This window comes from Panthera onca, chromosome B4, assembly GCF_046562875.1.
Source record: "Panthera onca isolate mPanOnc1 chromosome B4, mPanOnc1 haplotype 2, whole genome shotgun sequence".
NCBI lineage: Eukaryota > Metazoa > Chordata > Mammalia > Carnivora > Felidae > Panthera > Panthera onca.
Genome location: NC_138345.1, coordinates 89,682,340 through 89,706,267, shown reverse-complemented (window position 1 = coordinate 89,706,267; position 23,928 = coordinate 89,682,340). Strand labels below are relative to the sequence as shown.

Here is a 23,928-nt window from a genome sequence, read left to right as displayed (position 1 = left end):
ATGTACAACACCAAGAGTGAGTCCTAATGGAAACTATAGACTTTAGGTGATTATGACCCATTGATACAGGTTCATGGATTGTAACAAATGTACCTTTGAGAAGTGATGGTGATAATGGGGGAGGCTACACATGTGTTGGGGCAGGGGGCATATGGAACATCTGTGTCTTCCACTCAGTTTTGCTGTGAACCTGAAACTGCTCTAAAAAAATTATGTATTTTTTAAAAAATAACTAATGAAGGAGCATCAAAATTTTAACAAGTAGTTAAAAATAGTTACTAAGAAAAAACAGTAAGTGCTGAAAAGCAAGGAAATGGTTCACCTCCTTCTAAAATAAACTATATATCTGCCTAATAATTAAAACTTGCAAAAAAAAAATTTGCAGAGGCCAAAATAGCTGCTAAAAAACACGGATACCAATATCTTCCTTTGCATCTGAAATGATTCTTCATGAATCTAATCTTCCTCTGCATATTCAATGTCTAACCACAAGATTCCTAAATGATGATGATGTCATTTCATTTCACAGAGTTCATTTTCTTAGAGGCAGAAATATAAATATGCAGCTCCTCAGCTTTATCTAATCCATCTTTTTTATGTGCATTTAGTTTCCCAAGTATCACTGAGCCTTTCCATGATTTGATTGGCATGTATATCCCCTCCCCCAAACTACTCCACCTCACCTGCTAACCCAAATTGCTTATTCTAACTTTTCAACAGAACAGTTCTCATTTTATAGGCATAGAAATTACATCTGAAAAGAAAAAATTGACTAAAGCTGATAGACTGAGTAAACAAAACTGCTTCTTGATAAAAAACGTTTTAAACGTTTAAATTCATACATTTATTTGTCTCTGGCTCCTCCCTCCCCCACTTATTTGATGAACATGTAGCTTCAGAGCTGTTTCCTTAAATATGCGAATGGAAAAAGTGAAAGGGTGAATACGGATTTAGACTATGTCAGGCTGGCTTTATAATTAATTCCACCATGATACATACAAAACGAGAAGGAATATTTGTTTGTTTGTCCGTATGACATTAGTCAGTGATTGGAAATATCCTTAAGATTATTTACCACAATCAAACACAAGGCTTGGGGGAGGCTCTTGAATACAAAGACTAAGTATCTATTCCACCCATCACAAAGCATTGCAATCAATAGCAGATTGAGAGTTCAAACATGAATTAGCAACCCCATATTGCCCCAAGCTAATAAGGGAGTAGTCATCCTGCACATGTGAAATGCTTCATTTCTCATAAAGATTATTTCTGGTGATTCACTGACTCACATTCCAACACATAAGCTTAAATTGCTTGTGACCCATCTCAAAGTGTTTCCAGAATTTTTTTTTTTAACAAACAAAGGTTCCAGGTATCAAAGATTAAAAGATAATATAATTCACCTCCACAACCTTTCTCCATGCAAATACCTTCCATAATACACACTCACTCTCAGCCTACCTCCTCCATACCTCACCCCATATGTGAAAGAGTAAAGCAATCCAGTAACAAGACCCAACCTGAATTAAGCATAACTTGTGGGAAAGTAGGAAGTTTCTAACAAGACCCTTCGTGTCCCACCTCTTGGTAGTCACACCCTTGTGTAAGACCTTCCCCTTAAGTAAGAGCTAGCCCTAGTGACTGGCTTCTAATGAATAGGATGTAACAAAAATGAAAATGTAACTGATAATAGGCTACAAATCCGCAAATGAATCTCTCCTACCTTGTCCATTCTCTTTTACTCTCTTATTCTGAGGGATGCTGGCCGCCTTGTTGTGAAATGGAGACATGGCAAAGAACTAAAAAAGGCCTCCAGCCAACAGCCAGCCAGACTTAGGCCCTCAGTCCAACAACCTGTGAGAAATTAAATCTTGCCAACAACCACATGAACAAATTTGGAAGTGAATGCTGTCCCCAAGTGAGCTTTCAGATGAGATTGCAGACCCAGCCAAAAGTTTTGATGTCACAACTATATGACTTTGAGCCAGCTAGGCTGCACTCAGATTCCTGATTCCAAGAAACTATGAGGTAAATCATGTTTGCTATTTTAAGTAGCTAATTTGTTATGCAGCAATGGATAATTAATACAATTAGTATTCAACTTGCTTTAAAAATATGATGTTTCAGGGGCACCTGGGTGGCTCAGTCAGTTGAGCGTCTGACCTTAGCTCAGGTCATGATCTCACAGTTTGTGAGTTCCAGTCCTGCGTCAGGCTCTGTGCTGACGGCTCAGCGCCTGGAGGCTGCTTTGGATTCTATGTCTTCATCTCTCTCTGCCCCTCCCCCACTCATGTTCTGTCTCTCTGTCTCTCTCTCTCTCTCTCAAAAATAAACATTAAAAAAAAATTTAAAGATATGCTGTTTCATAAGCAAGACTAAAAACATAATGATTCTACTCACATTTGGCAGTTACATGAGTCCATCACTTGACCTGGCTTTAACGTGGGGGAAATGTTATTATGGGTAATTACAAATGCGCAGCAAACCCCTCGGAAGGCGGTGGGTCGAAAAGGAAGAGATATTACAGTTCCAACGTTTGACTCTCAGACAGTTTCAGTTGCCCTCTCCAGAGCCTGATACTCACTTTCAGTGCATCCCCTTCATTGCCTTCCACCACTTCCAGAATTAGAGCAGCCAGGATGTTAAAGCCTTGGCAGTAACCAACATTCTTGTTCCATCGAGCATAGGCCAAAAGGACCCGTTTTAACACAACCCTGTCCTGCTCAGCCTCCTGGCCACAGTAAGAACTGCAGCCTGTGCGGTGAAGATCCTAAAGAAGAGAAACAATTATCTTTTCTAATGGTTCCTTATTTTCTCTACAAAAAAAAAAAAAAAAAAGCCTTTAGTTGTATCTCTGCTTCAGCACTAAATAGAATATGTATTTTAGTTTTTTATTATTTTTATTTTATTTTATTTTATTTTTGATTATTTTTCTAAGTTTATTTATTCTGAGAGGGTAGAGAGGGACAAAGAGAGAGGGAGAGGAAGAATCCCAAGCAGGCTCCGAGCTGTCAGCACAGAACCCATCATGGGGCTTAAACTCATGAAATTTGAGATCATGACCTGAGCCAAAACCAAGAGTTGGATGCTTAATCGACTAAGTCACCCAGGTGCCCCAACATGGATTTTAGTTTTTAAAACTATATATGTACCCTAGACACAAGCCAAAAACAATTTTTTAAATTTTCTTTCTCCTAACATTTTCTAACATGCAAAGATACATTTTTTTCCAGTTTTATTCGGATATAGTTGACTAAGGACATTTTCAAGGGGAATTTCAGTCAAATTTTTCTAAATTTCTTTCTAATTTTCTATTAAAGTTAAGTTGTTTCCAGAAGTGATACAAATGTGATTCAGAATTAACAAAAATTGCATTATAATTCTATATAAATTGACAGTTTCTTTTAATACTAGGTCTCAGATAAAACAACGGTCACTTCAATACACATATGATAGATGCTAACATTATTCCTTTCTCGAAAACACAATGTAATATTTACCTATTAAAACTCTAATATTAAGGAGAAAAATCAAAATAGCAAAGAATGCAATCTATATTGCAGAGAGACAGAAAAATTATTCTGTTCAAGACACAGAAATCTTTCTATCTAAATTGGTTTATAAATTTGTATAAAAAGGACAGAAACATTTGTTGTACTTTAATATTTAATGAGATCAATATATATCATTTAATAACTAAGCAGAGACTATGATTTTCATGAGCTAATGTCATTTTACTGACAGAGCATTTACTTCAATGAGAAAAACGAAACATTCTCTTAATAACATGATTGTTATAAAATGTACATTGCCTTAATTCACAATTTAAACAGAAAGAAAATATTTCAAATATGGAATACTTTGAGGCACCTGGGTGGCTCAGTCAGTTAAGCATCTGCCTTCGGCTCAGTCATGATCTCACAGTTCAGGGGTTCAAGCCCCACATCGGGCTCTCTGCTGTCAGCGCTGAGCCTGCTTCTGACCCTCTGTCCCCCTCTCTTTATGCCCCTCCGCCACCTGCTTGTTCACGCTCACTCAAAAATAAATGAAAACATTTTTTAAAAATATATGGAATACTTCATTTCTGAGAAACATTCTGAAATTCCAAATAAAGAGCTGAAAGATGGATAGTGCAGACACTTTTAAAACATACAAAATAAAATTTTATAATTGTTTTCAACATTTGTCTGAAACAGACCAAGTTAGATCACATAGAAACTTCTTTTAGTTAGTACTTCCTCATGAGAAAAGTATCTTCAAATCTGCCAAAACCTTAGCCATCTTCCGGTGGCCAAAATTTATGAGACAACTTCCCTTTTAAAACCCTAGCTTAGGAGTACGTGGGTGGCTCAGTTAGTTAAGCCTCTGACCCATGCTTTCAGCTCAAGTCATGATGTCATGGTTCATAAGTTCGAGCCCCACGCTGACAGCACAGAGTCTGCTTGGAATTCTCTCCCTCTCTCTCTATCCCTCCACCACTCACACACGCACTCACGTGCATGCTCGCTCTCTCTCTCTCTCTCTCTCTCACTCACTCAAAATAAATAAATAAGCATTAAAAATAACCCAACTTAGCATTACACTGTAATGAACTCATAAAATCAAAAGCCATGTGCTGGAGGTTTATGTAAGAAAACAGTAGTGGGATCAAATTGAATCAGCATCCTTGGCTTTTGGCAACAGGCCCTAATCAACTGTAATAATCCCAGTAGGCAAACCACAGCTGCCTCCACAGCTGGCATGAACCCTTGACCATCTGGTTCAAAGTAGACCCATCAATCTATCTTCATAAATTAACAGTTAAGGAATTATCAAAGGCCCTAATAAGAGCCCAATTATTTTAATAGGAAATATACTTAACTTTAAATTTCTCAATCTGTGACTTTCATGTAAAAATCCAGTTAACAGCACTGACCCATGCTAAAGAAAGTAAAAGAAATTTCAATCTCCTGTCAAGTAAGTTAGATAAGCAAGTAGAATATGAACAGAAACATTTTCTTCTTACTGCCAACATACAAATTTATGAAGATAAGATACTGTCAAAGTTCCCATTAAAAGGCTGTTAACTAATGAAATAAGAAAGCAGAAAATATATAGACATTCAGACCATAAGGTTTGATCCTCTATCCAGTAAACACCTGGCTCTTAGAATCTTCCTTTTAAGTCAGGACAGTAGGCCAAACTCAGGGGACTTACCTTGACTATCTGAATTCCCATGGAGTCGTCATCAGGATTACTCCTTTCATTGAAAGTGAAGCGCATGGTTTTGTCCCAATCAATAGCTATACTGTGCAAATAATGATCTGCCAAGGTCAACCAAACCTAAAATATTAAGAGATAAAAAAGAATGCTACACTAAAATATATAATTTCATCCTTCTTTGTTAAAAAATAGTTATCACAGGGGTGCCTGGGTGGCTCAGCTGGTTAAGCAACCAACTCCTGGTTTCAGCTCAGGTCATGATCTCATGGTTCATGAGATCAGGCTCTGTGCTGACAGTGGGGAGCCTGTTTGGGGTTCTCTCTCCCTCTCTCTCTGCCCCTCCCCTGTTCACATGCACTCGTACATACGCGCACTCTCTCTCAAAATAAACTTTAAAAAAATAGTTATCGTATCTAACAAGAAAATGGGAACTGATCCTAGACCATATATAGCCCACTTGTAGAAATCAACTTTTCATTGAAATGTTTGCTGTGCTGAAGTGAACCAATTAGAGCCTTTCATTTATTGTTTTCTTTATTATTTGTTGAGCTTCTGCTACGCAGCAAGCAATGATCCGATCATTACGGATACTGTTAAGAGAACAAAAAAAAATTCCATTTTTATTTCAGTTCACTGGATTAGCTATATTATGTTATATACTTGTTAGACTTGACTCTGAATTGCTCTCTGTACATGGACACGAGCCACCTGGTCATTCATGGAGAATGGGTCTTTTTTCACCATGGCAGGGTCTCTGCCTTTAAATTATCCCTCCATCTCTCTCTCACACACACACACACACAAAACTGACAACAGGGTCTTACAATGAAAAACTTTTTTTTTTAATTAAATTTTTTTTTACATTTATTTATTTTTGAGAGACAGAGAGAAACAGAGCACAAGTGGGGGAGGGGCAGAGAGAGAGAGAGAGACCCAGAATCTGAAGCAGGCTCCAGGCTCTGAGCCGTCAGCCCAGAGCCCGATGCGGGGCTTGAACTCACGAACCGTGAGATCATGACCTGAGCCGAAGTCGGATGCTCAACCGACTGAGCCATCCAGGAGCCCCATGAAAAACTTTTTTTAAAAGAGTTACTGGATATTTTTACTCCTTTGATTACTTTCTCCTGAAAAGCTGTTTCTGAAAGACTTTTAATGTATATTTTGAAGATGAAGAATCCCCACCTTCAAATTCTAGGGGTATTAAGACTAGGTATATAAATTAACATACTAAGAAAAATAAATAACATACTAAGAAAGCATTTCAAGTTTTGGCATTTCAACACAATTTAGCAGAAATAACACTGATCAATATCTCCAGCCAGATTTTTCTTCTAAGCATCACAATCATATATCCAAATGTTCACCTGACACCCTCAATTTAGATGTCTAATAGGCATTTCAACCTTAACAGATAGCAAACCAATCATCTAATCTACCACTGCGTCAACTGATACATGCATGCATATGAACACACACATCTGCCCCTTCCATCTGAGTAAACAGTAGCTCTAACTTTCCAGAAGCTCAGGTCAAAACCTTGAAGTCATTGTTGACATCCCTCTTATACCTTATATTCAACCTAACAGGAATTCTTGTCAACTCGGCCTTCAAAATATATCTAGAATTTAATCCTTTTTTCCATCTCCACTACTGTAACCCTGATCTATGTCTTGCCTGAATTATCACAAGTTTTCCATTGATCGCCCTGTTTCTGCCCTTGTCCATATCATCAAACCAGAGAGGTCTGCTCACAATGTAAGTTGTGTGCTGTTACTCCCTATCTCAAAACTTCCCAGTGCTTCCCATCTCAGACTGGGCAAAAGTCCTACTATGGCCTGTAAGGTCCTACATGATCTACCATCCTCTGACCCCATCACATTTATCTCTATGACCCTCCCTCCAATTGCATTCCTCTTTGTTCACTGGGCTTCAGCCATCCTGGTTATTCGCTTTTGTGATACTCTAGCCTAAGGGTGTTCCCTCTCTTTGGAGTTCCCTTCCCCAGGTAGCTGCCTCACCAACTATTCAAATGTCACCTTGCTATTTAAAATTCCACCTCCTTACTTCCATTCCTCTCCCCTCAACTCTCCTTATTTCTTTCTCTGCCTTATTTTTATGCATGACACATCACCATCTGACATACTTTATATTGCATTCCTTGTAAGCTCCATGAGGCCAAAAGTTTTGGTCTGTTGTTTTCCACCACCACCCCCACTCCCTGTATCTTCAGTACCCAGAACAGTACCTGGCACGGAATAATCAATAAATACTTATTAAATGCATAGATAACGAAGAAAGACAGCTTTCAAATTACTAACCTAGAATATTCTTTTGGACATTTCAGACATTTTAAAGAGGAACGGAGGGCTGATCCTTTTGTTTTGAGCCCTATGCATCCTCCTTACCTTTCTCCTCCATTCCTTTGGTATTCCTGTTGATAGTCTGCAAACTGCCTTGAGAGCATCGTACCACTAGGAGCACAGAAGAAATATTGGCAAAGTGATACTGACCTGGATAAGCATTTTTCAACTTGTTTCCTATTTTGACATCCACAGAGTATGATAAAATTCATATAGCACACTAAGATAAACAGAGTTTCTTTCAGCCACATATAAGTACTCCAAGCCCTACCCCCACCCCCCACCTTAGGTACTCTTAACACACCTGTGACCCCTGTGCAGTACACACACAATGATTGGGAAGCTCTGGTTCAGAAACAAATACATGTATTACGGATTCAAAATAATAGATATTTGGCTTTTTTAATTTTTTTTCACACTTGCACCATTAAGAGAAAGTACAAAATTTTTCATTGCAAGTATAAACTTGGGCCACTTGTAGCCTCATAAGTTTATTTATAATTTTAAAAACTGACTCATCTTATGCATGTCAAAGTATAGGCTAATTTTCCCACTTTGAGAATATATCTCAGAGTGCCCTACCGATACCCCAAAATAAGAGTATTTTCAAAACTAAAAAAAAAAAAAAAAAACAAAGTTACCTGCTGAAAACCATTCTGACCTAAAGATGGCTCAAGAGTGAACTTCAACTTTGTGTCAACTCCTAAAACAAAAATATACATCTGTTATTTTGGAAATAAATAACATGTTAGATCAAAAATAAAATTAAAAATTAACCTGATTCTACTGAATCATTATAAAATTTTTAAAACATGTTTTTACTAAATTTTAGTCAATTTTGTTAAGATAAAAGGTAATAATATTACTTTTTTAAATAAAAAATATCCTATGGCCACTAGAATGTAGTTTAGCACATAGAATGGTGGCTTCCACAGTTGTTTGGAGCCGTGTAAAAACAAAAACAAAAGCATGACATCACAAGCTTGGAGTTATTCAGACCACCACTCAACTCTGGTCCCTAGTGTCAAACAAATTATTTAACCTGTCTCAGTCTCAATACTTTATCTTTAAAATGAGGAATAATATCTACCTCAGTAAATTAGTATGATGATTAACTATAAATCACCCAGCAAAGTATAATTAATATTTATGAAACTTATGAAGAGAATTCTCTACTTACAGAATTTGTCTTAGAAAAGACATTTACGTGAACTAAGTTATGAAGGAAACTTCAGTGAAATATCAAAAGTTATCAAAATAATGTCATTGCTTTCTCACTTGTGGAATAATCCATTTTAACAATCTTATTTGGAGATTTTCATGTACCTTAAAATTCTATGATACATTTACTCACTGAAGATAAAACAGTTTGTATGTTTAATTACAGACTACAAGCTAAAAATATAACTATAGATAACATAACTATTATTTAAAGTTATCTACAACTTTAAACAAACTTCTTTGACTAAAATCCAAATCTATGGAAGAGAATAAATGGGAGAATATATCAAGACAATGTATTTATAATACATAAAGACTTTATGCTATATTCATACTAGGCTTTTATTCAGAATTCCATGTGAGAAGTATGTGTTATTGTCCTTGAAATGAAATTACATGACAATTTTTATTCCCACATAAATTTTATTATTTTTTTAATGAGCTTAATTTTTTTAACTTTATTTATTTTGGTGGGGTTGGGGATTGAACCCATGAACTGCGAGATCATGACCTGAGCTGAAACCAGGAATCTGACATTCAACCAACTGAGCCACCCAGGCAATCCCTCCCATGTAAATTTTATTAAAAAGAATTAACTCTGAAAATGCTAGATTTTTCTACAACTTCAAAATGAATTAAATCATATTTCAAGTCACTTTTTTAGACTTATTACTTAAAAGTTCAAGGATCAAGATATACCAAACATTATTAATAGTATTCAGTTTTACAATTTATAATTGTCATTTATGACAATATTTTTTCTCAGATGTTGATTGCAGATTAAGCATACTGAAAACTTCCCCACAACTTCCAGTACTTAGGAATTGGTATGTAGATAGAAACAATTTTCAGAATTTAAAATTACTATAAGGTAGACTTAAAAAAAAATCATATATATATATATATACATATATACACACATATACATATACACACACATATACATATATACACACATATACATATATATACATATATATATACATATATATATATATATACATATATATATGGATAGGCACCTGGGTGGTTCAGTCGGTTGAGCATCTGACTTTGACTCAGGTCATGATCTCACGGTTCGTGGGTTCAAGCCCAGCATTGGCCTCTGTGCTGATAGCTCAGAGCCTGGAGCCTGCTTCCAAGTCTGTGTTTTCTCTCTCTCTCTCTCTCTCTCTCTCTCTCTCTCTCCGCCCCTCCCCCAGTCACACTCTCTCTCCTCTTTCTCTCTCAAAAATAAAATAAACATTTAAAAATTAAAAAAAATATATATATATGGAGTCAAGAAACTAGAAAGAGGTATGTATGTTTTGCCCAAGCCCATGACAGTATGCAGATATCCTTCTTGGGAGTTCTGGGAAGAGTACTGTGAATACATGATTTGGGTCCTAGATTTCTGAAGTCAAGCCATGATAAAGAATCCCAGGCATCCAATCAATGCCCTGATACTTCTTTTCAAAGATTCAGGGCCACAGGCATATTCTGCCTAAGCAGATAAGATTTCCTTCTCCAAAGGTCTATCAAGTACCCCCACAATTTCTCATCTCTCTGAGATCGTTTAAATGAAGTCCTGCTTCAGTGCAGAGCAATGATACAATGGCCACAAGAGTGCCTCCAGCTGGAGCGAATGATTTAAGGCAGGATGAAACACACTCCCTTGTGAGGTTGCTGTCCAGACGCGGGGTGCTGAACGGAGGAGCATACATACTCATGACTTTTGCTTTAACAAAGACAAGGATATTCTGTCCAGCGCTGACTTATTTCAACCGACCTGACAGTTCTGGATTCCCTGTATGTATGACCGAATATGCTCCCTTTGCTTTTTCAGAGCACCTGCTGGGCACCAGGTGCTGAAACCTGCTGGGGTTAATCTAAACCACAACTATTTTCTCATGATCTAGAATGAGTCACAGGATTTAACTGGAATTGATCATTCACCACCTGCATGCGATAGCTGAAATCAGGTCATTTTCTCCTCTTTTCTTCTAAAGCAGGGGAGAAGGCTTATGTTTCATCTGATAGTCACGGCTGTTCCGGATTCAGAAATATAAAACACTTTTAACGTGGAAAGGAAATTTTTTTTTAAGGGTAAAGGCAGATGGTGAATAAATACTACAGTCTCTGCAATTAGACACTTCCACGGGGAGAAAAACAAAGAAACCACAAGGTTCGTAAAGGCAGTCACGCGTTCCACCCTTTGGGGCTCCGCGCCTCGTCAGATTCTCTCCAGCAGCCTCAGGATAGCAGGTCCCCGGTGGCGCGGGGTGGGGGGGGGGGGGGCAGGGGCTGGGGGAGGACGAACTCGCCTGGAACCCCGCTGGTGCCACGCTGGGGACAAGTGAGCGCTAAGCACCGGCGAGAGTGCAGCCGGCTCCCTCTGCGGCCACCCTTTGCCAGAAAGCTCTGTGCCCAGGCACCCGCGCCAGGCCCATAAAACCCCGGGGAGGGATGCCGGGTGGTGGAGCAGACGCGGAGTTATGCAGCCTAGAGAAGCAAGGATGTGTAAACACAGGCTACCACCATAAAGGGCCTAGCCTAGCACACAAGGCGCGCTCCCGGACTTTAGCTGTAAGAAAGGATCTCTACTTGCAGGAGGGTTTCCTGCCCGCTCCCCAAACGGACACACAAATTAGAGGCTCCAGGCGAACTGACCCTAGCACTCACGCCGAGGGGACACTCAGGAAAATGCACCCGATTTTTCCTTCGCAGCCGCTGCCTCCCCCTTCGACCCCAAGAATCAAACATTCTCCTTTCTTCGCCTCACACACCTCTTTCAAGACGTGGCTTCCAGTGAGCCCGAAGCACAATTGGTTGCGCGGCCTCTGGCAGCCCGGGTAGCCGCCAGCACTTCCCCACCACGCGGACAAGGCCGAGCGCACCGCTCGCCTTAAGCTCTGGGTACAAACAGGGCTAGACCGCGCACAAGCCACAGGGTCGGGACCCGCGGGCAACCACCGGGAGCAGCCAGTCCTCCCAGCCTTGGGAGGCCGCTGCCCGCGCCCAGGCCTTCGTCTGCGCTCTTCCCTCCCAGACCGACCCAGCCCCGCCCGCGCCGAGCCGCGGTACGCCCCACCGGGCGGCCCGCGAGCGCTGCCCGGTTTAGGCGGAGTTCAACTGAGGCAGAGGCACCAGTCCGGGGCGCCACGCTACTTTCCAGTGCCCCATCTGCAGCCCCGGGACCTCACCCGGCTCCAGGGTGCAGAGCAGCCGGGGCGCGGTCCGAGAAATACAGCTGCGCTTTTTGAGCACATTGCTCAGAATGGTTCCCACGCCTCCGCCTCCGCCACCCTGCCGCTTCAGGCATCTCCCTCCGCGCCTCAGGGAGCCGGTCAGCTTGTCCTGCCGCATTCGAGAGAGCCCGGGGCTCCGGCGCGGCCACCGTCCGCCTGGATCCCCGCCGCCCTGCCGGCGTAGCGGTTCCGCGCGCGGGACTTAGCGGGTCTCCTTAGTCGAGGGGCCCTTGGGAGCAGCGAGAGTGCGGCGGGAGCCCGGGGGTCGAAGGGACCTGCGAAGCACCGCTGGAGCCACCGAGCGCGGGGCGGTCGGCAGGCATCTGCAGTGCGGAGCCTGCACGGCTGAGGCAGGAGAGGGCTTGGGGCGGGGAAGGGGGCGGGAGCGAGCGAGCGAGCGCGCGGGAGATGAAGGCGGCGCTCCCGCCCCCAATCCCGGCATCACCATGCGCAGGCGGGCGGCCCTAGCTCCAGGGCGGCCTCAGCTCCTGAGCGCCCGGCGGGCTCCTGGCACCTGCGCCCAGGAACCGCAGGACTGCGGAGCCTGGAAACCCCAGAGTCCGGGAGCCTGGGAACTGGAGAGCGGCCAGGTGAACAAATGCGCCCCGGGACCAGAAGCTGCGGGAGACTTCCGCGCTTTTCCCAAGATCTGGGAGGGGCTGGAGGGTGGCACCAAAGACAGCAAGTCTCAGGTGCAGAACACCAGAGAGATTCAAGTGCCCACCTATCCGGGCAGCTTCAGAAGGGACAGTCAGCCGAACGCAGGACGAATCTGGCAGCGTGGCAGAGAAGCTGGCAGGTGATGAAACACAAGCTTCATCCCAAATGGTGTTACACAGTTTCCTGGCAGCTTAGAGAGGCATGGAAAGCGCGTAACACCGAATAATAATGGTTGTTTCTCTTGGAAGAACAGGCTTCAAGAAAAAAGAATTGTTCACATTTAAAAGCAAGTTTTTTTAAGTGCCCCCTCTGTCCAGCCATAGACTTAAGTAGTTTAGAACTATTAACTATCATTACTATTTAAAAAGGGGGGGGGGGGGGGAGGGAGTCATTCTTAAACTATGACAGTCACCCGTGGAATATTAATCATAAAAATGAATGAGGAATAAGGAAGGAAAGGAGATAGGAGGAAATACAGAGACATTTGTATTTGCTAATATTTAGAAAAGGAATACTACATGGATAAAACAACAAAAAAAGTATTTATGTGAGAGGGAACAGTGTGGAAGAAAGAGGAATGGAAAACAGACTTCTCTGGATGTGCCTTATATAGTTTTGACTCTGGGATAACATGTTATATTAATAAATAAAAAGAAAAAATGAAAATGAATGGAAATAAATGAACCTAACTGAATATCCTGTTGTTGGCACAAGAATACAGAAAAAATTACTAAGTTGCTTTAGAATACAGTATTGTGACTATACATCAATGGTGGTATATATTCCAAGGGCAAAAAGAGCTGCAAAAAAAACCTTAAATGTCAGTAAGTAGCATTATTGTTACTATATTGATGTTTTTTTAATCCTTATGTACACTATGGGATAAAGCAAATAATGTTAATACCACAAGAAACCAAGATGTTCTCAGTGTAACCGAAAACTCAAGTGTACAAAGAAATTAAGGGTTTTTTAATTCTGCAATATTATATTTGGAACTTTGGAACTAGTATGAACTTGTCTTTTTTTTTTTTTTTTTTTTTTTTTTTTTTTTTTTTTTCAAAAATACATACACAGTTGAACAAGGAACAACAGGGGAGTAAAGGATGTGAACCTTCCCACCCACCCCCAATAGTGGAAAATTTGCATATAAATTTGACCTTCCAAAAACCTTACTAATTGCCTACTACTGACCAGAACCCTTACCAATAACATAAATGGTCAATCAACACATATTTGAATGGAGTGCCTTGCTGGCTCAGTTAGTAGAGCATGTGACTTTTGGTCTTGGGGGTCCTGCATTCCACACTGGGTACAGAGCTTACTTAAAAAAAATTAATTACTGGGGCACGTGGCTGGCTCAGTATGTTGAGCATCTGAGACTTGATTTCAGCTCAGGTCATGACCCCAGGGTCATGGGATTGAGCCCTGCATTGGGCTCTGCACTAAGCAGAGTCTGCTTGGGATTCTCTTTCTCCCTCTGCCCCTGTCCCCAACTTGCCCTCTCTAAATTAAAAAAAAAAAATTAATTCCTATGCAAATTTTGGGGGCACCTGGCTGGCTCCATCAGTAGAGCATGAGACTCTTGGTCTTGGGGTTGTGAGTTTGAGCCACACACTGGGTATAGAGATTACTTAAAAATAAACTTAAAAAAAACACATATTTGGTGTGTTAAATGTATTATATATGTATTCTTACAATAAAGTAAGCTAGAGAAAAGAAAATCTTAAGAAAATCATACATTGAAAAAAATTTTTTTAAAAATCATACAGAAAAGAAAATGCATCTACAGTACTATATTTATTGAAAAAAAAAAACACTTATAAATGGACTTGTGCAGTTCAAACCTAAAGACAACCCAGCAGCAATGAACACCTGCAGCACCCAAGTTGTGGTCTCTAAAAACCATTCCCCACTAAAAAGAATCAAGACTCCTTTGAAGTGTGACTGATTCTACATCTGAGCCAGAAAAAAGTACAAGATGAGCCTGAACCATTTTGATGAGCTAAGGAAGTAAGGAAGTGCTCCAAGACTAATAGGGGCATGTCAAAAGGACATAAGAGTCACATGAATAGGCTACTACTGGCCAAAGATGGAAATTTTTGACCATCAAAAACAATGACTGCTATTGATTGAAAAGTATTGAGTATTTTTTAAATGCAGTCCTAATGATATTCTGAAAGAGCTGGAAAAGAAGTCATTCTTATGACTCTGGCACACTTATGTGGTAATCAGTACATTCTGGGCTTTATGAAGTACCCCAGAATCTGAGGACAATGTCAGAAATGACACAACTCTAATCATGAAATACACATTTCATACATATAGAATCTGTTAAAATGAGATTCTTAATCTGCAAAAGTAAACCTGGCTCATTTGGGATACGTAAGCTACTCGGTTATGCCTGCCCCACTGGGGGAAAAATGCTTTGAAAAAGTACTGCCTCATCACTTGAGAAGATGAAGTCATTGTTTAACCTGGTCATAATTGACTGTTTGGCTTAGATTTCCCAACACTTTACACCAAGCTCAAAATCTATCCTTCGTCAGCCCGATACTTTCATAGTTTCAGTACATGTTGATTTTCCTTTTGCTTTCTCTTAATTTTAATAAGATGTCCATTGACTGTTCCAGCCTATCTCAGCTGTGCTGAGAGTAATAACAGAAAGAGAACTGACGTTTGGCTTTAGCCAATTTTTTAGAGGGCACCACAGGCCCCTGGTTGTGAAGACGGTGATGAATGGCCAGAATCAAAGGAAGAGAACCGGAAGGAGAGGGAAAATCCAAGAAAACAAGCCGGTATCTGCATGCACAGTCTCATCTTCCAGAGAGCTCTCATCTGCTCAAACCTTAGGGGGTTCTGTGTTCTCTTTTAACCAGAGAGGCTATTCACACTCAGTTTCTAACACTGGGCCAGCAGGAAAGACAGCCTCAGCAGCCAAGAAGAGGAGCAGTGGGCTCGGCTCTACAACATTGCCTCTGGAGCGGAAGGGACATCCAGCTCCCACAGCTGGTGGACATGTGCCTCTCAGACCATCCCCCTCCCTCTGGCCCAGACTCCATGCTCACCAAACAAAGGCTGAGTGTCATCTGACTTCCCATAGATTTTGCTGCAAAGAAGAAAATGCACCAGCCAGTTAATAGCAGCCAATACCCCCGAATTTGCCCAGTTCTCAGTGAGCTGAGGAAATCAAGTTTCTGGACTACCAAAGGAGAATCTAGACCCTAGATTGCCAAGCCCACCTCGACATGTCATGGCTGACAAAAAGCCCTCTCTCCATAACTCTTCTCCAGACAATTTTTTTTTTTTCCCATTAGTAATGGGTTTGTTTACTTTCAAGATAAAAATTGTTTCATCTCCAATTTATTACAAGGAAAAACTCTTTTAAAAAAGTTTCCTTGAAAACTTGCCATTCTAAACTACATAGAAACTGAAAACAGCAAAAAAAGAAAAAAAATAGTTTCTACTATTATAGCAATAAATAGTGACAGAATTAAATATTATTATTTTGTTTACATTGAAGAGGAAAGCCAGGATTGCCAACTTTTACAGCAAACAGATAATTAAACAAGCAGTAAAATACAATGGTCTAAAAGCAGCCATGGCATAAGCCTAGTATTATACTTATTGTATGACTCATGGTTTCTTATTCATGTCTGCAATATTGTTTTCTAGAAGCAAAAGATGTCACCTGAAGTCAACTTGCATAGGAAACAATGCCAGCATGGACTTTGCTTGAAGACCTCAGGTGGTAAGATTCCCAGCCAAGGCCAACTTAACATCCCTCTTTACTAATTGAGTGATCTTTACTAATCAAATAATATCAGTGAATTCACATTTGGGCAAATCATACCTTGGCACAGCCTTGAACAATTACAATTTAAGCTGTATTTGGCAAAAAGAAGGCTCAATGAAAACTGATTGGGATTTGAAACTTACTTGGATTGCTAAAGAAAATGAGTGTTTTGAGAGAGCCTCCTGAATGGTATACAGAGTCCAATCCCCACGGGACATCCCCAGAGATGGAAGTTCCCAGGCTGATACAAGAAGCAGGGATCTTCGGCTACCCCTGCACCTTCAGGTCCTTGAGCTGGGAGTGAGGCTCTCTTGAGAGCAAAATATTCCTTTATTCGGAGGCACAGAAAGCCCAACTTAAGGAATAAAAGCTCTGTCCCAAGGGGCTTCCAGACAGAAATCGGGTCTGGGACTTTTGTGATTTCCTCATGCTACTATTTTTAACAGGAAAATCTTAAAATAAAAAGGGCCTACGTGCTTATCTACAGGGACTGAACAGAACTAGTAGTGACAATTACCAAGAGAAAAAGCCCTGGAAGCCTGCTTTGAGGAGAGGAAAAAAACCCTACAGGGAGCTGTCTTGCTTGGGAGTGGGGGGCAGGGGGCGGGAGGGGTGAGAAACAGCCTGGAACTCATCCTTATAGCTGCAGAGTTTTCTCGCATCGTTTGTGAGTACCCAAGTCTCTGACGGCAGATGAGAGGTTACCACATAGCAGGTCTAGTGGGTCTAGCAGGAGATGGGTACATCTCTGCACCCCTGCTAACTAGAAGGGCGGGGGTCTGGTGGCATAAAGCCACTATTTTCCTCTCTGCTCTCCCCACGACTTGAGAAAGTCTGTGAGCAACTCCTGAATAGTAAAAATCACATCTCCCCTAAAGGGACAGTAACTATGACCAGTACTGTAAAGGTTAACACTCTCCTCAGACCTACTTAAAAGTAAGGACTTAATAGGTAGTTCCTTCAACCCATTATCTGGGACAAAGCCCACGCACTATGAGCTCATGGTGATGAGCATCAATCATAACCATTTTCCCGTCATGAAAGAGGCATAGAGGCAGGGCAGCAGGAAGAAACTGAGGGGGAAGAAAATCTTACAATTATCTGACATATCATGTTATGTACATGGGACATTTTATTTTTTGTGTGATTTTCTCCCCTCAGTCATAAAACTGATTTCTCTATTTAAATACAGTCATCCTTGCAGACAATCAGGTGTGGCTTTTGTATCTTATTTGAGAGAAAGGATCCTATCAAGCATGGAACAGAGAAGCTTTTAAATTCCAAAACCAAATCCACTCTACCTCCTGAGGGTCACTGTTGATGCTTTCTCTGGACTACTCCCTTTCATCAGATATTTTCAAGAACAAAACCACTCCTAACATTCCCCCCACACACACACACACGTTCAAATATTTTGGATGAAGTATTTTAAGAATAACCAGTTTTGTCTACAGATCAGAAAAAAAAATTTTAATGTTTATTATTTATTTTTGAGAGAGAGAGAGAGAGAATGAGCAGGGGAGGGGCAGAGACAAAGGGAGACACAATCCGAAGCAGGCTCCAGGCTCTGAGCTGTCAGCACAGAGCCCAACGCAGGGCTTGAATTCACCAACCATGAGATCATGACCTGAGCCCAAGTCGGAAGCTTACCTGACTGAGCCACCCAGGTGCCCCTACAGATCAGAAATTTTTAAGTTATGACCATGATATGAGAATTTAATTCCCAAGGGGAGTGGAAGTCCCACTTCTGGGTACCATATGAAAATGTACTTAAAACCCTGCAGCCAAGTCCACACAACCTCAGATACACAGCTAACCCAAAATTTTAGAAGTCATCATATTATTCCTCTTGGCCTCTGATTTTCTATGAAGTATTTTCTTGCCTCCAAATAAGTGAAAGTGATGTAATACTGCCTGAGGTAGGTTTATGTTGACTACAGAAAGACATCTTTGTATTTCTTTTATTCATTTATGCATTCATGAAATAAACATTCATTCGTCAACCGCAGTTGGAAAGGCTTTATGCTATGGTCTGTGGGAAATAAAAGTATGAATTCAGTACATTCTCTACCCTCAAGGAACTTACGGTTTACTGAGGGAAGGACAAAATGGGTGGTGACAGGACGGTGTGAAAGGTTTAAAATACTATGTGAGTATTTAAAATATCATGTGAGTACGTGGAGGGATAGCCTTATCTTTACCTTACCCTAAGGACTGTGTATTCCAATGTTTCCCCAGGGCTTTATTTCATTAAACTGTTAGATTTCAACTGAAAACAAGCCAAGGACAAAGCTGATTTCGGCTCTTACAATTGTGGCGATTTGGCTCTTTGCTTCCACATCAGGAGTAGAGCTGGAAGACGCAGACCATTGCTTCAGGAGACGGTGTCATTGTTCACCCTAGTCATGAGGAACTACTTAGCTTGGCCTTCCCAGCCTTTTACACCAAACCATTCTATGGTTCCTTTGACCCAGTCAAGGGATATGAAAGGAGAGGGTTTCTGATACCTATTGATGCAAATTAGCGTGGCTTGCAAATACATGTTCATAGAGAGGAGAAGGGTCATGTCCTTAAGAAGAATGTGCTTAATTTTGATGGTGAGAAGAAAGAAGTATTGGAAAGAGAGATTAGAGTCAACATTAATGTTGGCGTGGCTGGTCTGGGAGCCTCAGATCACTCAGAAGGCGTAGAATATGCAGGCTAATGAGGAAGCGTGTCAAAGCAGTCACGGCACCTAGTGCGGCCCTCCAGGGGACAATGTGATGTGTCACGGAAGTGCTGGCTCTGAAGGCAGGCAGACCAAGGTTAGAATTCCACTCACTAGCTCGATGTCTGCGGGCAAGTTGCTTAATTCCTAGCTTTCAGTTTCCTCATCTTTAGAATCAACGATACTGATTTGAGGTCCTGTGTGGAATTAAATGGCAAAATAATAGCAAAAGTCCAGAGTCTAGCACATAGTGGTACAAAGTAGGCACTCAATACATTTACATTTGGGCGTCCTTTTTTCCTTAGTGTATGTTGTTACTGTACAGGATAAAGTTAAAATGGCCCGGAGGGCGGTCTACCCAAATATCTGCCCAGCAGAGGACCCAGGACCAGACCCACAGGAGAGTGTGACTGGCCAGAATACCTCACCGAGGTTCCGACCAGGTGTTCTTCCTTTGCATTCTTACCCTACTGCCCTCACTCACTTGATAAGACTATTAAGATTGGCAGGGTGCCTGGGTGGCTCAGTCATGTAAGCATCCAACTCTTGATTTTAGCACAGTTCCTGAGATGGAGCCCCACATCGGGCTCTGTGCTGACAGTACAGAGCCTGCTTGGGATTCTCTCTCCCCATTTCTCTCTGCTCCTCCCGTTCTCGCTTTCTCTCTGTCTCAAAAAATAAATAAACATTAAAAAGAAAAAAGAAGATTAGCTTCATGTTTACTCCAAAGGACTGTATCAGAACTGCTAAATGGAAGTTACAGAGAGTCAGATACCAGCAAAATGTAAGAATGCTCTACCTGTAACAAAACCCAGAGCCTCAGGACGCCTTAAATGCCCTGTCCTTCAGAGTTCTCAGGCAAAAGCTACACACCCAGCAGACAGGAATACCCTCAATGGACGTGTAAAATGAGGTATGGCTCAACAACTAATAACAGTGAAATAGCTTCAGTTTAACTGATACTCAAATTCTATTACTCTGTAAGAATCCCTCAATCCAATATAAATGTTTACCAACTGTAATGCACAGAGAATACAGGTGGAGTTATTATATTTTCAGGTAAGCTGCAATTTAAGCAAAAAGATCCTTTTGGCTTCCGTCCTCATTAAGAATACTTGTAAGATGTATTATTACACTTTCTTGGACTTCAAAAGACTATTCTGAACAAACTGAATTTTTATGTATTTATTAAGAATCTTACATTATCTTTAGATCATTACTCTCATTATATGAGAATCCAAGACACTACTGGAAAGGAATCCCAAATCATGTTAGGAACTACATTAAAAGGAAAATGCATATCTCCTGAATTACATGTACCTGGGGGTAAGAGGAAGTTTATGGTGTATCAATCAACACAGTCCTCAGTGTTTTGAAGGGTAGCATATCTGGTGACTTATTCATTTTTACCTTTACCTTCATAAACATTTAGGAATACACCAGTGTGGGGCGCCTGGGTGGCTCAGTCATGATTTCACAGCTTGTGAGTTCAAGCCAACGTTGGGCTCTGTGCTGACAGTTCAGAGCCTGGAGCCTGCTTCAGGTTCTGTCTCCCTCTCTCTTTCTGCCCCTCCCCTGCTCGTGTACTGTCTCTCTCTCTCAAATATAAGTAACATTTTTAAAAAAGGAATATACCGGTGTATCCTTGGAAATGGTTATGTATGTGTTCTAGTCTTTGAAAGTCAACCTAAAGTTTGGGTAATAGAGAAAAACTTTTTTTTTTTAATTTTTTTTTTAATGTTTATTTATTTTTGAGAGACACAGACAGAGTGCAAGTGGGGGAGGGGTAGAGAGAGAGGAAGACACAGAATCCGAAGCAGGCTCTAGGCTCTGAGCTGTCAGCACAGAGCCTGACGCGGGGCTCGAACTCATGAACCATGGGTTCATGACCTGAGCTGAAGTGGGACGCTTAACCAACTGAGCCACCCAGGTGCCCCGGTAACAGAGAAAAACTCTTAAAGAAGCAGACAGCTTAATAAGTACACTTTCTATGTGTTTCTTCTCTTCTAGAAGCAATACAAATATGGCCTATTATACTCATGTACTTGATAGAGCAGTGCTGGCACCTTTAATTACCATTGTCTTTAGTCCCAGCTTATCACAGAGTCTCACTTGGCAGTATGTTAGTCTGGCCTGATGCCAGAATCAATTAGATATGCCAGCTCCTAGGGAGGGAATAGATTATATCTTTAAAAAAAAAAAAAAAAAAAAAGCAACCTCTGGTTTCTCTAAATTTTAAACCTTCCCGATACTTGAAAACTAAGTACCACAAAGTATTTTAGAAAACTCCTAAATAATTTTCCAGCATAGGGCTTGATACACCATAGGCAGTCAGTAAATGTTTTTTGGTTTTTTTTTTCATTGCCTCTATGACACACAAAAGATATCAGATCACGATCCTGGATTGAACATTTAAAAATGGTACCTGCATGAGGACCTGAATGGAAATTTTTCCAAAGAAAAATTTTCCAAAGACATACAGATGGCCCACAAACACATGAAAAGATGCTCGACATCACTAATCATTAGGGAAATGCAAATCAAAACCACAATGAGATATCACATTACACCTGTCTGAATGGCTAAAATCAAAAAGACAAGAAGTAGCAAGTGTTGGCAGGGGTGTGGAGAAAAAGGAACCCTCATGCACTGTTGATAGGAATGTAAATTGGTACAGCCACTGTAGAAAACAGTATAGAGGTTCCTTTAAAAATCAAAAATACGGGGCCTGGGTGGCTCAGTCGGTTGACCATCTGACTTCAGCTCAGGTCATGATCGCATAGCTCGTGTGTTCGAGCCCCGTGTTGGGCTCTGTGTGGACAGCTCGGAGCCTGGAGCCTGCTTTGGATTCTGTATCTCCCTCTCTCTCTGCTCCTCCCCCACTTGTGCTCTGTCTCTGTCTCAAAAATAAATAAACATTAAAAAAACTTTTTAATCAAAAATAGAAATATCATACAATCCCATAATTCCACTACTGGGTATTTACCTAAAGAAAACAAAAACACTAATTCAAAAAGATACAGGCACCCCTACGTTTATTGCACCATTATTTACAACAGCCAAGATATAGAAGCAACATAAGTGCCCACTGACAGACAAGTAAATAAGGAAGATGTAGCATTTAAATATACAATGGAATATTACACAGCCATAAAAAGGCCATTTTGTGACAACATGGATGGACCTAGAGGGTATTATACTAAATGAAATATGTCAGACAGGGAAAGACAAATACTGTATGATTTCACTCATATGTGGGATCTAAAAAACAAAATAAGTGAATAAACAAACAAAAAGCAGAATCAAAACTATAGAGAACTAAGGGTGGCCAAAGGGAAAGGGGTGGGGACATGGGCAGAATGCATGAAGGAGAGTGAAAGATACAGGCTTCCAATAATGGAACAAGTAAGTCCTGCGGATAAAAGGCACAGCATAGGGCATACAGTGAGTGATACTGTAATAGCATTGCATGATGACAGACGGTAGCTACGCTTGTGGTGAGCATGGCATAACGTATAGAGAAGCTGAATCACTGTGTTGTACACCTGAAGCTGTAAACACCGTGTGCCAACTATACTCAAATAAAAAATGTCTTTAAACAATAAAATAAAAAATAAAAACAGTGCCTGCAGATTGTGGTAATCACTTTACAATATATGTATATATCAAATCATTATGTCATACACCTAAAACTAATACGGTGTTATAGGTCAATTCTTTCTCTAAAAATAATTTTTTACACATGGTACCTGCCTTAGCACCTGTATTCCATATGCCACACTTCTCCCACCCCCCCCCCAGCTGATTCAGCTATGCCTTTGAATTATTTATAAGCACATCTTCTCCTCTCAATAGATCATAAACTCCTTTGAGCATAGGGACTAAGTCTTATTCATTGTTGTATGTCCCCCCCACAACTGCCCGCAGCTAGCATGGGACTCTGTACACATTTGGTACTCAGTACATGAATGTTAAAAATAAACAACATCATAAATTCATCATTTCAGGAAGAGAGCCATACCTTCCCACTCATTGAAAAAGAGCTTTTTATTCAACTACAAGAGACATAAGCAGATGTGTTTATAAACAGTTATTTTGACTGACATTTGTACAAAGCACCAAAAAAATCCCCAAACACTATTCTTAGTCTCCCTGACAAGTTTCCAAAACATGTAATGCTCAAATGTCACATACTTGCTCTGCTTATCAGGTGAAAGATGCTCTTAAAATACTAGCTATCAAGGCAGTCAGCATAGTATAGTAGCCAAAAAGCACAGACTCTAGAACCAGCTGTCTGGACTTGAAACCTGGCTCTACCACTCAGGGGCAATGTAACTTGGGTAAGTTAATTGTCTCAGTTTCCTCATCCATAAAATGGGACAATTAAAGTACCTACTTAATAGGAGCTATTCTAACAATCCAATGACGCAGGTAAAGCACTTACTATACCATCTGGCCCACGGTAAGCTCTATATAAATATGACCTACTATTTTATTTATTTTTATTTTTTTAATAGAACTTATTGTCAAGTTAGCTAACATACAGTGTGTAAAGTGGGCTCTTGGTTTTTGGAATTCCCATGGTTCATCACTTATATACAACACCCAGTGCTCATCCCAACAAGTGCCCCCCTCAATGCCCATCACCCATTTTCCCCTCTCCCCCCGCCCCCCCATCAACCCTCGGTTTGTTCTCTGTATTTAAGAGTCTCTTATGGGTTTTCCTCCCTCTCTTTTTGAAACTATTTTTTCCCCTTC

At 40.8% G+C, this 23,928-nt stretch overlaps 1 protein-coding gene across 4 annotated transcripts in view; it reads right to left on the bottom strand.

Annotated features, from left to right (window-relative positions):
• The window catches only part of TBC1D30 (TBC1 domain family member 30), an 86,176-nt gene that overhangs the window by 29,068 nt on the left and 33,180 nt on the right, over nucleotides 1-23,928 (bottom strand). For 2 of the 4 annotated variants that reach the window (XM_060657063.3, XM_060657064.3), the window contains exons 3-6: nucleotides 8,204-8,265; nucleotides 7,608-7,673; nucleotides 5,197-5,322; nucleotides 2,585-2,770 (exon numbers count right to left, since the gene is read on the bottom strand). In XM_060657063.3, coding sequence (XP_060513046.2) covers nucleotides 2,585-2,770; nucleotides 5,197-5,322; nucleotides 7,608-7,673; nucleotides 8,204-8,265 — 440 coding nt within the window. Of the gene's footprint in view, nucleotides 1-2,584; nucleotides 2,771-5,196; nucleotides 5,323-7,607; nucleotides 7,674-8,203; nucleotides 8,266-11,965; nucleotides 12,578-23,928 lie in introns of those variants that run through there. The other 2 variants (XM_060657065.3, XM_060657066.3) reach the window with 2 other exon arrangements.